Source organism: Saccostrea cucullata, unplaced genomic scaffold, assembly GCF_032062105.1.
Source record: "Saccostrea cucullata isolate Sc308-1 unplaced genomic scaffold, CSIRO_AGI_Scuc_v1 ctg12841, whole genome shotgun sequence".
Taxonomy (NCBI): Eukaryota; Metazoa; Mollusca; class Bivalvia; order Ostreida; family Ostreidae; genus Saccostrea; species Saccostrea cuccullata.
In genome coordinates, this window is record NW_026931795.1 from 12,937 (window position 1) to 31,710 (window position 18,774).

Below are 18,774 nucleotides of genomic sequence, written 5' to 3' on the forward strand. Positions count from 1 at the left end.
CTAAAGTTTAAACTTATCTGTAACTAGAGATAGATTTTACTTTAATAAAAAAAGCAATTGATAAGTGGGGTTCCTCGATCACTCTCCGCAGATGTTAACCCCCACCCCCCAACTCCCTCTAGATCCGCCACTTCATTTCTTCTCGTTCTTGTTTTGGTGTGAGAACCGGCGCGAAAAGGCTCAGCATATTGTAAAACATGCTTTATCATCGTCTGTTGGAACAAAATCTCCTAATATTCTGTCTGATAAAAAAATAATAGTAAATCACATTTTTTTTTTACATATTCCGTAGGAAATGTATTTATATACACGTCATTTTAAAAAATATTAGACAAATCCTGTCTAATTAAAAAAAGTAGAACTGTTTGTTTATACTTGTATGGGACGCGATCTTTGTTTTAGACTATGCCTATCCTTGCGGTCGGTGTAACGCAGAGTCGCTCTAAAAATAGAATTCTCAAGGTAATGAAAACAATTCCACCGATAGATGGTGCTTGGGAAATCCTTCCTGTTTACATTCTATGGGCAAGACAATCCCTATACACGGAGGCTGTCATACAGCCTCCGTCTAATCATCTACATATGAAAGAAACATGGCAGACACTAAAGTTCCGTTATTTCTGTTAAGATCACTGTTATATAAATGATAATTATCACTGTTAATTGATAACAAATGTCTCAATTCTAAAAGGCTAGATTTTTATACATCCTTCTCTGAATTGAAAGAGAAAGTAAACTCTGAGAGTCAAAATATCGGTTATCAGTTATCGACCAGGATTAAATACAATCCTAAAGAAAACTGTAAAAAAATAATAATAAAAAAATTAGTAACTTGAATAAATGGAGGCAATTATTATTTGTTAGATAATGAGTGTCAATAGAACGAGAAAAATATATGATATATTAGACGTACTTTATTCTAAAAATAACTTTTCTCATAAGGAAATAAAAAGAAGGAAATACATTGTAAGTAGCTATTTTCATTCTAAAATTCGTCAGTAACATTTGCTATTATTCTTACATACATGTTCCTTTGTATAACACAACGAGAATCGTCTTAAAAAATGACCATTGTATATATATCTAAAATCTCATAAAGCCTAGAAGAAAACTGTGCATTCATTTTGCTTTCTTACCTCATTCAGAAAAGGTTTTCTAAAACATTTTATGCATATATGTTATTCTGTTTCAAACATGAAAAGTGGAGCTGCATTGATTTATTTTCTTGGTGAAATTTCATTGATTTGGAAAATAGCAGAGGCTTATGGTAAGATTAATTAATTTTTTACGGAACTTTCAATGCATGACTTTCATTCGTTGTCTCTTCATTTAAACATTTTCGTCAATGAAGTTCATGTACTTGGTAAAAGCTTTTCTACATATCTAAATCTACCAAACAATACTATATTTTACATCTGTCTCTAAAAGTTTCGATTATTTTGCAAATGAATTCGAAATGTACTTTTAATGAAATTATCTCCTTTTTACTTATTCATATTGTACGTTCTGCTTGTAGTTCTGCTGCCTTAATCACCTCTAAGGAATAAAAATGACACTTTTGTAACTCATAAGTTAAAGAATAAATTAAGAGAAAAATGGCCATTCAATTCTTGCGTTTTCATTTGTGTCAAACAGGGCTTCGCAATATGAAGAATTTTTTGCAAGATATCTTTTACATATTTTTGGGTTAAGGCAATGCTTACATGTAAGCAAAGTTATAAATAATTTGCTGTTGAGTATATAACACTTCAGTCAATACCTTTTTCGGCATTTGAATCTTTGTTCTTCGTAAAGATTTTATTTTCTTAAACATTCATCTTATTGTCATAAGAGAGCATGGTAGTGCATGTAATATCTAGGAAACTAAATTAGACAGTGGTATTCTCTCAATTTCTTTTTCTTAAGATAATCTTGCTTCAAAAAACCAAAATAGAAGGCGCATTGGTACATGTATATAAACAAATGCTGGTACATGTGTCCAATTAAATATGAATGTGTTTTTTTTTTAAAGAAAATCTTATTTTAAAGAAAGAAACATGTCAGGAGCATTGGTATATATAAAAATACTGGTACCTATATCCAAATGAATATGAATATGTTTTTCTTTTTTAAAGAAAATCTTGCTTTAAGGAAACCAACATGGCAGCAGCATTGGTATACATACAAATATTCATATCCACCGGATAAAGCCGTGGATGGGGAGTTTTCAAACCGGTCTCCATATGGAGGACAATGTACAGTATCTGGCAATAATAAAAGAACTGCAACCTGGCGGGTGGATCTAGGAACAGTTCTCAACATACATCATATTACTATTTACTACAGGACGGATAACCTTCCATGGGGTACGGTGTTACTAATTATTTCACATTGTATTTTAATGTTACAATATAGAAAAAATTAACATTTATTTTTCCGATTTCATTATTACAGTAATCGAAGTTACGATTTAAAAAAAAAACCATTAATATCATTAATGAGCTGATAACCTGTGTATTCTATAGACATATTTTCTTTCATTTGCTTACTTTTTAATAGTCTTTCATGAGTATTATGTTAATTAAAATCCGAATTATGGAAGGTTTTAATAGCTAACTAAATGCAAAAACATTGAATATTGGAACATGGTGTTTATTTTCGTACATTTTACTTATTTGAATTTTTAATCATTAAATAAACATTGAATATTCGTTTTTTGATATTTCCATCATATTTTATGAACGCATGGTCCTGTAGGTTTTTATTTCACATTTTCAAAGTTAATTATATTCCATAAGGCCCTGACAATGGATACCCAAGCCGATTCCTTGGATTTTCGCTTTTTATATCGAACACCACCAACAAAGATGACGGCTATCTATGTTTTAAAGACACAAACTACACAAGGGAAACGATACCGAGTAATATAACAATAGAATGTGTAAAACATGGACGGTATGTCATCTACTACAATGAGAGACTCCCAGGAGTTACCTACCCTGAAGGATATTCTCCATACGCGTACAATGAACTCTGTGAAGTCCAGGTTTATGGTAATGAATTATAATATACATAGCTTATTCTGTATAAGGAAGTACAATAAAATACTTCATAATCGTATAATCTGATTATCGTATAATTGATGCCTGTTTTGTAGGGTAACAGTTGAAATTGACACCGCAAGGAAAACAATTGTCAATCAGCGGAGTTTGCAAATGGTTTTCCGAGGGGTGTCAATTTCATCTGTTACCCTCCAATACAGGCACCATTTTTTCCACCACACTAAATGTCTTATTAATTCAGGATGTCTGCAAAAAAAAAAAAACTGTCCTTCGCCTTTGCGTTCACGTTTAGAAAGCTTTCAAACTCACGTTTCTATTTTTGTCAATATTTAAGCTTCGAAAAAGATTTACCGACTTCTATTGTTTGTATGATACTAAAACTGACCGTTATCAAAGTTTCGTTATTTCTGGATTCGCAAGCATGTTTCTTCTGTCGTGTGTTGTTTTCAAGTAAGCTATATATCGGACGCAAGTTTTCTTTTTCCTAAAGTTTATACCGCTTCTTTCAAACTTGCACACGTGACATTTTGAGAATTGTATGCTGAACCGTAGTGCGTCACTTAATGCATCATTGTCGCCATATTCAAATATTGCCAAAAGTTAAAGTATTTATTTCGATATTTCATATAATGCACAGCCAAAATATGCAATACATAGAAAATGATCTGTTTTAGATCATGCATGTTTTAATCGTTCGATCTAGGGCTGTGAATATATTCTACTTCTTTGCTGGAGATAGTTAAATACACCTTATTTCTGCAATATTGAAGAATATTGCATTTCCACATAGCCTGTTTTCCAGGAACTGGATTTTCAAATAAAATTTTCTTATAGAAAATGAAAGCACATATAAAGTTTAGAGAAGAAAATAGTGTCAGTGATATTGATATATGCCTTCCAATGTTACATATTTGTATCCAGTTCTGTAATTGAAAAATTAAATAAAAAAATCAATGAAGAAAAGCTGATTTTAACATCTATAGCTTTTTTTTCAAATCACAAAGAGATCTCCAATCAATTCATCGAGTGATTCTAAATTTATATAAATTTTGAAACATTCGTGTTTGTTTTTGCAAACACTTGACACGAATCAAGTAAATTCACCAGAAATATGGGACCCCCTTGATATTTATCTAACTTGTTGTGTGCTTTTTTCACCTAGATTTGGCTCTGAACAAACATAGAGCTAAAGCAAATATACATTGAATATGGTCATTTAAAGTATTTTTGTACTTAATATAGGGTGCCCTTCCTTTGATATTTACGGAGAGAATTGCACATTTCCGTGTCCGCAAACTTGTCGTGAAGAACGCTGTAACATTGTGGATGGGACTTGTTTTGGATGTATTGCTGGACAGAAAGGCTCACGATGTGAACAATGTACGGACATACAAGCCATTCCTGAAAAAATGGTTTTGTGTGAGAGAGAGAGAGAAAGGGAGAGACAAAGAATACAATCATAACTAATGACTTGTGCTATAATAAAAGTCCATAAAAGTTATTTTTGTGATGATTATAACTCATTAATGATAACTCGCATGTATTACTGAATCTGTTGCAGTCTCCTTCATATTTTGGTTTAAGTATATCACCGAGTATTTAAACAGTTTCATTAATAGACAGTGAAGAGCATGTTCAAGGAAGGAACTATTTTTAAAATGATGTAGGATACTGACTAAAAATACATTATTATATACTGTTCTCTAAACAATTATCATGCTTGCAAATACAATCTGTCGTTAGGTCTTATAAAGAATACTATTTGTAAATTATTTTTTCGTAATATTTTAGACAATTATCATTCTAAATTTATTCAAATAAATTATATTATTGTATATGGACTTTCCATTTCGTTCAGGACAATTTAGCAAATGTACGTGTTGTGTCTAAAATTATTTCCGTCTTTATAATTTCGTGCAAATTTGTACATGACTGTATATATATCATCTAATATCAACATTATTTTACTGTAAAAAGCATTAGCATCTATTAATTGTAGGACAGTCGAGAACATTTGTGATAAAAAGAATTGTTACAAATTAAAGTAATATGTCATTGATGTATATTTATTTCATATTCTATTTAAAGTTTGTGACGGTGGTAAATTCGGACTTAACTGTGCTCAATCATGTGGATTTTGCTTTGGAAATGAACAATGTCATCCCATTAACGGGTCATGCTTGAATGGCTGCGATAAGGGTTACCATAAAGACAGATGTAAAAAAGGTTAATGAATCAATAATCTGTAGTAAAGTTCAATATTGTTTCATTTATTCCATCAGATTACATATTTGTTAAAAAATAATTTTGACTATCTGATTATCATACAAAAGGGGAAAAAAATTAAACCTTGCTTAGCAAAATTACAAATACTTTTGTTACTCTTCATAAGGGCTGTCTTCATTAGCTAACCTGAGCTTATTGGCTCAATTGAGCTTTTCTGATGAAAATTATTGTCTGTCCTCGTTGTTAGCGTTGGCGTTGTTGTCGTAAACATTTCACATTTTAATCTTCTTAAGAATTATATAAGACCAATTTCAACCAAACTCGCCACAAAGTATACTTGGGTGAAGGGGATTCAAGTTTGTTTAAATGAAAAGCCTAACCATCTTCCAAGGTGAGATAATTATGAATTATAGCAAAATTATTGGAATCTTTTGAAAATCTTCTTCTCTAGAACCATTGGACCAGAAAAGATGAAACTCAGATAGAAGCCTCCTCAGATAGTGTAAATTTAAAAATGTTCAAATTATGACCTCTAGGGGCAGGCCGGGGTCACAATGGCTGGTCAAATATTTACTTAGGAATATATAGAAAAAAAATCTTCAAAATCCTTCTCCAGAACCATTGGACCAGGAAAGTTGGAACTCAGGTGGCATCATCCTCAGATAGTGTAGATTCAAGTTTGTTCAAATTATGACCCCAGGGGTAGAGAGGGGCCACAATAGCTGATCAAATTTTTTGCAGAGGAATACATGTACGTAGGGAAGATCTTTTTTAAAATATTCTTCTCCAGAACCATTTGACCAGGAAAGTTGAAACTCGGTTGAAATCATCCTCAGGTTGTGTAGATTCAAGTTTATTCAAATCATGACCCCGGTTTTAAAGTGTGGCCACAATATATGAGGAATTAAAATTCTGCATAAGAATATATAGCAAAATAATAATTTCTCCAATACAGAAAAGTTTTGTTTAAAATTGACATGTAAGCAAATGCAAGTAGTGAAGATTTAGATTCATTTAAATAGTGCCCGAGGGGTCACAATGGGAGATCAAGAAATCTTTTAAAATCTTTTTTTCAAGTATGGCAAAATTATACATTCTTTATGTATCCTTTATTGATATAGTGACATTATCAAGTAAAGAACCATCAAATTCCTTTCCCAAATAAGTAATTTTTTCAATACTGAGCTGATATTTTTTAAACTAGGCCATGTGCTCAGGTGAGCGATGTGGCCCATTGGCCTCCTGTTTTTATCTTAGTGTGTACTGAAGGGCGGTATGGATATAACTGCCTAGACACGTGTGACGTCAACTGTGGAGACCGGGCAAGATGTGACAGGAAAACAGGGCAATGTCAAAATGGGTGTCAGGCAGGGTGGAAGGATATAAAATGTGACAAGAGTAATGAATCTGTCATATATATTACATATATCTTTTTATATCATGATTATATATATTTTATTGAAAAAAACGATTTAGAAATTTAAAATCATTAAAGATACACTAAAAATGCACAATATCATTCGAAACTGGTACTTAAGATATATTTTATCCATTGTTTTACAAAAACCTTTTTAACAAAAGTACTTATTTTTATGCGACAAGATTGATAGATTTGGGGCGTTTTGACCCGTCTGTCTGTTTATCCGTTTGTCTGTTTTGTTGTCAAATTTAACTTTAGCCAAAACTTTTGAACCGTGAGAGATAAGACTTCAAATTTGGTATGCAAACTTCACTAATTAAGTTCTTTTAATTGACCCCGAGGTTAATGAACTTGTGACCTTGACTGTGATCTATTTCCTATAAATAGCTGTTTCGAACTTTCGCTATAACTTTTGAACCAAGGGAGATAGAGACTTCTTAACTTGTGTGCATACTCCACATTTTATAAGTGCTATCATATGACACCAAGAACAATGATCGTGCGACCTTTCCTGTGACCTTTATGCTAAAAATAGTTCTTTCGAACTTTGTTGCCTCCGGGCGTATAGTGTTTCACAAACACATCGTATTGAGTTTTTTTCTTAGCATTTTATTTTACCCTTAATAATCAATTCCGAAAGTTAAACAATAATGCACAATTACAAAAAATATAAGACATCTCAATTTCACCAAAGAAGGAACAATTATTGCAAATTACCTAAAAATAAGTCTGAAAAAATTCTTCTCTTTAGAATGCGACGGAGGTACATTTGGACTAAACTGTGCTCAGTCATGCGGATCTTGTCTTAATAAAGAACAATGTCATCACATAAACGGGTCATGCTTGAATGGCTGCGATAAAGGTTACCATGGAGACACTTGTACACAAGGTGACTTAATATAACCCATTCACATCACAAAATACTACTTTATCATTCAACAAATATTTTTATGAAACGTAAATAAAGCAAATGATATATTTTTTAATCTTGAAACAACACAATTTACCGCTGTGAATACCGTATCATTCAAATATTTTTAGTCCCTACCGGTGAAACCGTTGTCTTAAAGGTTATTTATTCATCTACAGAGTACGTCTGACGATATAGTTGTACATCTGATTGTCTGACAATCTATCCCACTTGATCTACCGTCTTTTTTTCAAATACTTCCAGATATTGAGGTGTTTCTTGGCATGTAAACGTATTATGATAAGTTACAGTTCATGTTTCTTTGATTTTTGACGAAATGCTGACCTTTTTCAATTTTTAAGAGTTTCCAGTATTTCTTTTTAAACGCTTGCAGATATTGACCTGCTTTTTGGTATGTGACTTTACCTTGGCAAGTAAAAGATCTGACAAAGATTTGCATCTTTTCACTTTTATTGAGTTTTGATGACATAACGGCAATTTAATTTGTTGCTATGGGATTAAGTATTGCTAAAATGTAATACTACCAAAATGCTTGTCTTTTTTTTCAATTATACGCACAAAGTAATATGTACACAAACATAGAATGTCTAGGATAAGTATTATCATTTCCTTAAAATACAAGAGGTCCATGGGCCTTATAGGTCACATGAGCATCATCATGCAACAACTTTCAAATGATTGAATTTGTTTCATGTTTTAAGCTAGATGCTATAGCACTCACAATTTTGAAAAAGGCACCATTGCTAATCATAACTATACACTTAGCAATTGCTTAGTTTGTTTACTTAATACCCATAGGCAGGAATGGGAACAAACATGCATTTCAACCAATATTCAGCAATTATAATAAGAAGTGCCCCTGACCCTAGGTCTACACGTTGAACAATTTTTGAAAGGCAGACTTGCTCATCCAAAATGTTTGATTAATACCAAGGAGCACATTTAAAACAATTCATTTTCAACATATAGTTATTTATATATTTAAGTCACATAATTATTTAGAATGCTACATTATACAACGAGGCAACATAATATATTATATAAATGATGTTTTTAATTACGTGTATTTTAATTTTATTTCCCTTTCAATAATATATGAATATTGCATGTAGTTGAGTGTAACATTTTAAATTTTTAGCCCCAAGAAAACCATTGTCAACCGAGGCTCAGCCGAGGTTGACAATGGTTTTCGAGGGGTGAATTTTTTTACATAATATATTATATAAGTGATGTTTTTTAGTTACATGTATTTTAATTTTATTTCCCTTTCAATAATATATGAATATTGCATGTAGTTGAGTGTAACATTTTAAATTTTTAGCCCCAAGAAAACCATTGTCAACCGAGGCTCAGCCGAGGTTGACAATGGTTTTCGAGGGGTGAATTTTTTTACATAATATATTATATAAGTGATGTTTTTTAGTTACATGTATTTTAATTTTATTTCCCTTTCAATAATATATGAATATTGCATGTAGTTGAGTGTAACATTTTAAATTTTTAGCCCCAAGAAAACCATTGTCAACCGAGGCTCAGCCGAGGTTGACAATGGTTTTCGAGGGGTGAATTTTTTTTACTCAAACACAAGCAATATTTATTATATTATACTGGATGTTTTATACAAATATAACAGTGAACCGTGCGCGCATAAATTATGCGCAGTCGCTATTTTTTGGAATATCACCCGTCGTCAAGCAATTTTGACTGTTGCATCGCTGGAGGTCGTGGCTTCATTATTCAGCGGGTAATAGTTTCTTTATACAAATGTTTCTCGATCAATCGGATTCAATTAATTTACATGAAAGTATAATATAATATAAATCACATATAATACTTAGTAGGACTTTGATATACTCTTGAGTGGTAAAACATAATAATTCACCCTTGATAAGAGATATGTATTACTACTTAGAATTATATCATCGTAATGAAATGTTAATTACCATTTCAAGAAAAATGTGACTGATATTTGTGCGAAAATTACAAAAACTTAAAAATACGCGGAGCTGTATTCAATACCGCGTCGAAATACTGAAAATCATGTTCAGTGATTTCATCGTAATTTTTACTACCAATGGCTTCTTGATCCTATGATAACAAGCATTCTGAGAAAATTACATTAGCTATACTTATACCCTAGAGGCAAGTGTAAACTGTTTTCCCACTAAAATTGAAAATATCATATTTCAGTAAAAAAATCATTTAAACGGAACAATATGCACAATTGATAATCAAGGTTCCAGAATTGGGCTAAATAACTGCAAGATTTAGAAAAAGAGTGCGGAATACCAATTGGGACAGAAAAACTAACAGACAAACAGAAGAACGGTTAGATAGCCAGATTAACAGACAAATAGATAACTGAGCATGACGGACAGATGTAGAGGAAACCTATAGTCCCTCCGATTCACTGTACAACGTATAAATACAAATGTTACATATAAAAATATTTCTTGTTACTTTCAGAATGCCCGGATGGACTCTATGGATACAACTGTGAGGGAAATTGTAGCAGTTGCCAATTTCTAGAAACATGTGACGCAATATCCGGGCAATGCAATGGTATTAATATATTTATTTTATGACATAGAGACTACCGCGTATAGCGTGTTTTCTTGGCAAATGTAAAAAATTGGCAGTTTGCCTGCTCTAAATAATGCAAATTATTTTGGTTGAATTTATTTTAGTGGACACAGAGTTTCGACTGTTTACACACGGAATATTTTAAGGATTAAAATCGGAGTGGGCTAACACCAAAACGCCAAAATAAGCCAAAATATGCACCCCTTTAAAATAACCTGCTATACGTATATCCAATACAATGCATCTGTTACTTACAATTTAACAACTGAAAACAATCTTTGTCTAATAATAAATATTCTGTGATACTTTATAACATTCAAACAAAAATATTGCAGCAATTCTCACAACAAAGGGTATAAATTATTTGGACATTATATCCTATGAAAATAACACCGTATTGTTTGTTCTTATAATTGCTAATTCATTCCTCTATACAAAAATCTAGTAACAAATCTGTATATTATTTTCAAAAGACAATTCTCAGACAAATATGCTGTATAACTCTTGTTATGAAAATTACCTTACATTACTTATTTTAAAGAGCTGAAGAAAATCAAACATTTTCTGGAAGAAATTTAATGGAAATATTTTTTTTAAATGTTCAAGTTTATTTGCGTGCATGAGGAAGGAACTTTCCATTATGTTTTTGATTAATTATCTGCAAACACATTTATCTAATATTTAAATATTTCCTTAAATATTTTCTCTTATCTCTGGTTTTAAAAATACACTAATGAGGGCGAGGGTAAATTATTTTGTGAGGGTTTTTATGATGATATATCGTTTTGAAAATTTTTAATTAAATATTGGCAAAAAGCAATCATATATTCCAACTCTCAATTTCAGATCTGTATTATGAAATTGAAAATGAAATGCAAAGAGTGGGGTCCTCGTGCCTCTTCATTCAGGGATTTGCTTTATTGTACTAGTCTTCAAGTATAAAATAGTTTCCTTGATATTCACAATTCAAAACTTAATTTAACCAGGTATTTTATATTTTTCATGATACTGTTTGCAAAAAATAGGCGATTTTGTTGTTGACATATTATACTTCTGCTTATTTTTGCCTCCCGTCTTTAACGATATGGTGACCTATACATTTTTGTAATGATTGGAAACTTAGAAAGTATATTAAATGAAAATAAATGTAGTTTTTGTACTTTGAACCATACGAATTGTGAGGGTGGAATTACCTTAAATTCAGATTTTGACTGGAATGCATATGTTTGTTTTATTACAGTCATAAGATCACCAGATTCTATTACATGGAAGCAATCCAAAGTCTTTCTGTTTGGAGTGATAGCGTCTTTTTCCATAAGTTTTGGCTTAAACCTCGCTTTAGTACTCTGGTGAGCTTGATTTTATATTCTCCATTTATTTTTATACTTGATCAGGTTTCTATTTTTGGGAGAGAGAATGTCATCAACCATCATTCTTTTTTTCTAGAATTTTGACTAATTTAAAAAATCCCACATTTTAGGAAGTGTACTAGAAATGGGTGCAAAAGAAAGAAGAACCAAAATAATTTCACAATACAATTGCCAACAAATCCTCCAACACCTGATCCAAAGATCATTGATGATGCTGAAGATAGTGAAGTTTACGAAGATCTAGATCAACAATCAATTTATGACGATGCTCTTTAGCGTGAAATGATAGTGTATGAGTTTGTACATTAACATGAAATTTTATGTGCTTACATTTGAATGTATGTGAGTTTTCTTTTAAAAAATATATAAAATATTACCAATCAGCTAATTTTTACCATTTAAAAAGGTTTAAATCTCAATTTGACTTGTGTTTTCCAAGAAACAAAACTTAAATAGTTATTAAAATTCTTTTTCAGTATTTAGGTTCAGTATTGTGGAACAATTTACCTTTAACTATAAGGATGTCTCAAATGCTTCAACAGTTAGAATTTAAGACAAAAGAATTATAGCAGACCAACAATTTTGTATGAAAGTAACAATAAATCAGCATTTGATGTGTTGCTCATGAACATATGTATAATGTTTTATATCACTGTAGAATGTATTGCTTTTCATCGTGTGAGATTATAATTAATATAAATGTCTCAAGAAAGAATAGTACCTATACACTAGATTTCAATGAAATTTTCAAGAATGAAGGTCTTTAAATTAATTTTGTTTTTTTTTTTACTTTTCCCAGCACCGCAAGATGGACAATTTCCTGAGTAAAAAAAATAAAATTTCGACGCCAATTGTACCAGAGAACGGCTAAACATTTGAATAAGTGATTTCTTACAGATAATTAAACTAGACTTCTAAATGTGTGCTGGCTCCTTCTCGACCGACGTTAGTACTGTAAACGCTACGAGTAAGAAAATTTAAAAAAAAATTGATTTCTTTTCAACTTTTGTGCGTTCTAATATTTTTCTTCGATATATATTTACAGAGCTTATAGAAACTCTTCTAAAGAAAACTTAATTTATATATTTTTCTTTGAAAATTTGATCAATCGAAAATCTAGATATTCACATTGCTAAATTTAAAGTGGTGGTGTTGGTGGTGGAGGTGAAGTGTTTGTGTGTGGTGATGGTAAGGGGGGGGAGGGGGCAGCCGAGCAATTTGTTAAATGAAAATGATCAATATAATGTGAAGGGAATATTGGATTGACAAGCAGACACCCCTGGTTAAATCCCATTGCAGTCCTTTTATGAATGAATAACTAATGGGGAAAATCGACCTTGGGATAAATAGGAAAATATGATATGTAGCTTTAGTTTTATTTGCCCACATACCATTTGTTATATCTTCAATGTGATGAATATACTTTCTTTCCAGTGCTCTAAATTCTGGCTAGAAGAACATATATTTTTTTTAAAATTTCATCGAAGCTATCACGCCTGTTTAATAGAGCCTTAAATTCCGCAGAAAAGACGCAATATTTTAATCGTTTGGCGCCAAATAGGATTAGCTTTAAAAAAAAATAGAGTCGGCCACTGGAATACAGGATGATTCTTTCTTCCTCAGTGAGGGTACATGTGTATGATTTGTTTTTTCCATCATGCTCTGTTCAATAAAGTTCAGTGCAGTGTACGTTAAGTTTTCCAAATTAATTTCTATTATAATGTTCCCTTATCATGCACATGAATATAATAAAGCATAGAATATTTGGGTACAGTCCACTAATTGTTTTCCCATAGGCGACAATGTTAACGTTTCTTCTCATAGCGATGTCCCTAATTTTCGTTCAGAAGTGAGTGACCCCTCAAATCAAAGCACATCAACTTGTCTTTCCTTGGTTAAAATCTCGAGGTGGCATGTCAGATTCGTTTTCCGGCAAAATGCGTCTGTCTGCGGAAACCTCTAAAAATGAAAGTGAAAGTAGGTGAATTTCAGAATTGTAACTGGCGTTATAATACACAAAATAATTCGGCTGATCTTCTTGATAAATTACATTTTCAAAGCTTTTTTTGGTAGGAAAGATACTTTTTATCAACAATGTGAGGCTCAGTTTAGTACATCTGCCCAATTTTTAAGCGGTTAGCTTCGCTAACCGCTTTATGGCATGTGTCCGATTTTTATCGACACCGGAAACTTCCATAAGGCGCTACCTATCTACAACGGAAACTTCAACAAAGCCTCTATATACCTAGTACCTATGATTTGTTTCTAACACATATAACATATGTTAAATAAAATCAAGACTATCAAAACAACATAATCTTTCGGGTTTTTTTTATTTTTTTTCTGATTTTTTTTTTTGTCAATGAAATAAATTTATAATTGTTGTATTGAAAAAGTTTATGTATAGGAGCATTTGGTGTCGAGATTAAATTTCCGTGACGTCAGCTGATGGCGATCGGGACCTGTGACGAATTCAAAGTCAGCATGAAGTTTAGCTGATAACATTATCAACGCGTCAGATTTAAACTTTAGGAAGAAATGTATAGCGAGAAATATCATATTTGAACCCAATGCTACACGAAAACCAGTAGGCATTTCCGATTTATGTGTTAAATTGAAGCCTGAATCGAACAGGTGGTCAAAATGGCATTGGACACCTTGTGTATTTATATATAGAGGGGTAGAATGTTTCGATATTTGGCTAATTTAGAGACTTACTGATAAAAATTCGGGTGCCTGTGATTAATTATAAGGCACCCCTCATGAACAATAAATATTTGACCGAATTATGCTACTGGGCACAGGGAGGACGGGTTAATTACTGGCTAAAGGGGTTGAAGCTTATTACCGACTGCAAAACATCGGAGAATCTCTCGATCGAGTTTCATTTTCCAAAATATTAAGGCATCCCTTTAATTAACTTAAGTAATACTAGTACACGAAGAAAGTCTTTATATAAAAATACTGAATACATCTGTAAGTTGTACAGTAATGGATTACTTCCATAATGAAACGTTTGTTTTCTTCTCCTTTTTTTCTCAATTGAAATTATTTAAAAGATGATAAAAGCTTTGTTTCCAGGGATAAATTCTATACTCAGTCTAATTATTACAAACGATTTTAAACGATCACATTTTTATTTAAAAAAAAATAATAATAATGGGAGCCTGAAAATACTAAAATTAATTTTTAAAAATTGGAGAAAAAAATTTAAATCGACAATTGATCCTTTTCTCAAAATCAGCCGATATAAAATATGCACAGAAAAAAGAGGCATGAAAAATCTTGACGATAAGCACAAATTGAAAATTATATCTAATGAATGATTATTTTGGAAAGTTTGCTAAATTCCTATGCAAGGTATAAGTTGTAAAAATACTTTTTAAATTTGAATTTGTCCAATTTGTTAATTATCATTTTGAGCCTTTGACAAGAAATAAAAATTAAAATACAGATGATTACAGACATATTGATAGAAAATCGCATACTTGTTATTAGTAAAAAAAAAAAACAAACAATGTATTGCTTATGCGACATATTGAAGAAAGTGACAATGATACCTAGGTAATTCTTGCAATGGACAATTTAATTGTTTGTTATACACTGACTTTTAGTGAACCTTTGAATTTTTAAAATACTAGTATTGATGGATTAAACAACAACTTTCCTTTTCACACGGGTTTTTTTTTTAAATATTTCATGAAAAATATTTGCTTAATACTCAGTATATGTTCGTTTATACATATCGTGCAAGACTCTTTTTTAAATAATTGTCATATACCATTTACTTATTTGAACATTTAATTGTATGAAAACTCAATAATGTACATTTCTTAAAACTTTAATATCTTGTTTACTTGTCTTTCTTCCTGTGAGAGAAATAGTTCATAATATTAATAAACAGATGTACTCAGTATCTGTATCAAAATACAGAATGAACAGTGATCGGTCTCAAAAGAAAAACGGATCCTTGAAATATCCGGTGCCTAGGAGAAGTAAGCATCCCCAATGACAGGTCACACCTGCTGACCCGCAGTGCACCTACGAACTGAAGCCCTCTGAAATTAATTATTTCTCTGGTCGTCCATCCGTTTATCTCAGACTAGCCAGCTAAAGATCTATGTACAGTACTCCACATCAATTTATCTAAAGAATTTGAATTATCATTTTATTTTCTTTTTGAGTTGTTTGCTATAGTAGCCTTTACAGTTACCTAATTTCAGAATCAATAGAGCATGAAAGCCAATTAAATTTGCAACATCAACATAATTTTTTTTCGTTCTGAGCACTTTTGGGTGCCACCAATGGAGACAATTAGGGAGAAATTTTTGAAATTGAACTTCCTGTCTTTCAAACTGAAAATCTCAGGTTGATATTTTGAAACAAACATTTGTGACATCAGTCTGGGATGTTATTGGTTATACCATTTAGTTAAGTACTACAAAATTCAATGTGTCTGCTTCTTCGCTGATGACACTGGAAAAAAATATGCATGCCTACTTTAATATCATCAATCAATGCATTTTTTGTTATTGTACACTGTACATATTCGATGAAAGCATGCTAACCGCTTTTCAGTACTTTCAGTACTTTGATTTTTTATGCAAGTCTGCAAATTAACTCTTTACAACTTACTGAACTGTTATGCAACATACGCTTAATGTCCAGTCATAGAAGTAGAAATTTACCATTTCCCCGCAAGCACTCTTCAGCGTGGTACACGTTTCTCTAAAGTTTAGCGAAATAATATTCTGACGTTATATTTTAATACAAAAATAACTTTTCTTATTTTATGAGATTTTTGCAAGTATAGAATAGAAGAAAATTGACATTTAATTTAAGATTAAATGAATATTTTAAAGTGCGTGAAAATGCGTGATTGCGTGGAAACGGTATATGCGTGATTTTGCGTTAGAAATAGGAAATGGTATATGCGTTAAAATGCGTGACTGCGGGGAAGGGGGTTAAGGAACTTGGAATTTTTTCTGCACTACTTTCTTCTACCGATTCTAAAAATAATTAGTGGAATGTACCCAATATGGAAAAGCATTTTTTTGATTTTACAATATTTCACACTGTTTGTCAATCTAGAGCATAAGTAGAGACATCATGCCAAGTTTCATGAAAATTCAACAATTAATTAAGATTTTACAGCATTTACAGTTCTAAATGTAATATCCTAAAAAAAATGCTCCAATCTAGCCAAAACTGCACCCAAGTTTTAAGTCAAATTTTAGCCTTTTAACACATTTATATCAATCTTAATCACCTTCATAACTTTAAATACATATACTCAAATCATAATCAAGCACTTAATTGGGTCAATTTCACTTATTTTAAAAAAATAATGTATTACCGCACAAAATATGACCACTTTTCACCCTCTAATTCATAGTTTCTCCAGAAATGACAAAAAAATGAAATTAACAAATACCCCGAAAGTAGTAAAATAAAAAAGTACTGAATATTTCCTGTCCATTGAGGTATCATTCATGAAATTTGGTCTATGAATAAAAAAGTTATAAGCTTTTATAATCCCATATAGAATCATTTGTTTCAATGGAATTTTATACCAATGCAAATTTACTCATCTATGATGTCACAATGACATCATAATAATGGATACCTCAATACATGTGTATCATTACTTTTCCCGTACTTTTTATTTAAGACAAAATCAGTGCTTATATACTATTTTTAACTTTTAAAAAATGAAAATATGTGGTTTTGAAGATTAAATAAATAATCTACTAAAGTTGTTTTGTTTCCATGGTAACCATTTTGTAATTTGTAGGAAAATGAGACAAAATTTTGAATTTCCTGACAAATCGCATAATTTTGACTGTCAAATATTCATGAAATTTCAATTCTTATATCCGTGTAGTCTTAATAATGCATAATTTACAAAACAAAGATGTAGATCTAATTAATCTGAAATTCTTAAATAAAAAAATAAAATGTATATGAGCTGCAAAATGTATATAGCAGTACATGTACAGATTAGTTATAGCTAAATACTTTCACATTCTGATCACCTATTTAATATATAAATTTCCTCACCCCCACCCCATCCCCCACTTCAATGATTTCTTTTTTTTTTGAAAACTTAAACTTTTAGTACATCTGCCCAATTTTTTTTATGCAAGTCTACAAATTAAGGAACTTGGAATTTTTTCTGCACTACTTTCTTCTCCTACCGATTCTAAAAATAATTAGTGGGATGTACCCATTTTATTTGTTAGACTGCCTCAAAATCATCCATTTGTTGTACATTTTAAAAATACGATCCTATACAAATCTTACCGAAAGAAGATCTAACATTTATTATTATGTTTTAATGAGGTTCATACGAACCTTGATGTAACATCTTTTTGCTAACTTTTCTGTGATGTTTTGTTAGTCTTGTTTTATATGTACTCTTTCTAGTCGTTTTTCGGGGGATCGTACATTACTATATTTTAAGTAACTAACAACTAAAGCCTGTGATTCTGATCCCCTTTTACATGTAGTATGTTAAATTGTTTACATTTACAACGTTGGTTAAATAAACGACATAGTTCATCTCTATAGGTGTGTTTTATCTGATTTGTTCAAATTTAGCAAAAGCAAGCTGTCGTGAGCTTGCCTAGCATTAGAAGACATAAATGGAAATCTAAAGATGGGAAATTAATGGATTCAATTTTCAGAATGTATATAACTCATAGGTTGTTGATAAAAATGTACCTCATATGGACTTTACATAATACGCGTTACTAAAATATCCATCTACACAGCATTGAAACATTATTTAACACTCTTAATAAACATGGATTTATCTTTGTACAACAATGGCATATATTTCTGTAAGTAGAATACATTCAATATCCTCTATCTATTAAACAACTGATTCATGTGGAGATAACGAAGAGTATTCAAGATCAAAAGTCCATAAAGCAATACAAAATAGGTGCAAGGCAACATGGGCCTCAAAAACATTAGAAGTGGGATCAGGTGTCATGGAGGAGTGGACATCCCCTGCCGACCGGTCACACTAGCCGTATGCCCCTTTACATGATAGGGGGAAAGAGAAAATCTAATAAACGGAATGAAAAGAAAAAATATTCAAAAAAAATTCTAAATTGTTTACAATCAAAAAAATGCGTTACTACTATAATAATGGAATGTACCTCTCTTTAGATATTTTTTCTTTCTTTTTGTTTTTTC

The 18,774-nt window shown here is 31.4% G+C and overlaps 1 protein-coding gene and 1 long non-coding RNA gene across 2 annotated transcripts in view; both read left to right on the forward strand.

Moving 5' to 3' along the window:
* The first annotated feature begins 1,162 nt into the window (after positions 1 to 1,162).
* Positions 1,163 to 18,774, forward strand: part of LOC134233548 (multiple epidermal growth factor-like domains protein 10) — a 30,043-nt gene continuing 12,431 nt past the window's right edge. The window contains exons 1-5 of the mRNA XM_062715516.1: positions 1,163 to 1,267; positions 2,115 to 2,345; positions 2,778 to 3,032; positions 4,284 to 4,460; positions 5,130 to 5,267. Coding sequence (XP_062571500.1) covers positions 1,168 to 1,267; positions 2,115 to 2,345; positions 2,778 to 3,032; positions 4,284 to 4,460; positions 5,130 to 5,267 — 901 coding nt within the window. The 5' untranslated portion in view covers positions 1,163 to 1,167. The remainder of the gene's footprint in view (positions 1,268 to 2,114; positions 2,346 to 2,777; positions 3,033 to 4,283; positions 4,461 to 5,129; positions 5,268 to 18,774) is intronic.
* On the forward strand, positions 6,529 to 11,960 carry LOC134233546 (uncharacterized). The gene is made up of 5 exons (XR_009985021.1): positions 6,529 to 6,665; positions 7,439 to 7,576; positions 10,085 to 10,180; positions 11,449 to 11,550; positions 11,682 to 11,960. It is a non-coding gene; the product is annotated as an uncharacterized LOC134233546 (long non-coding RNA).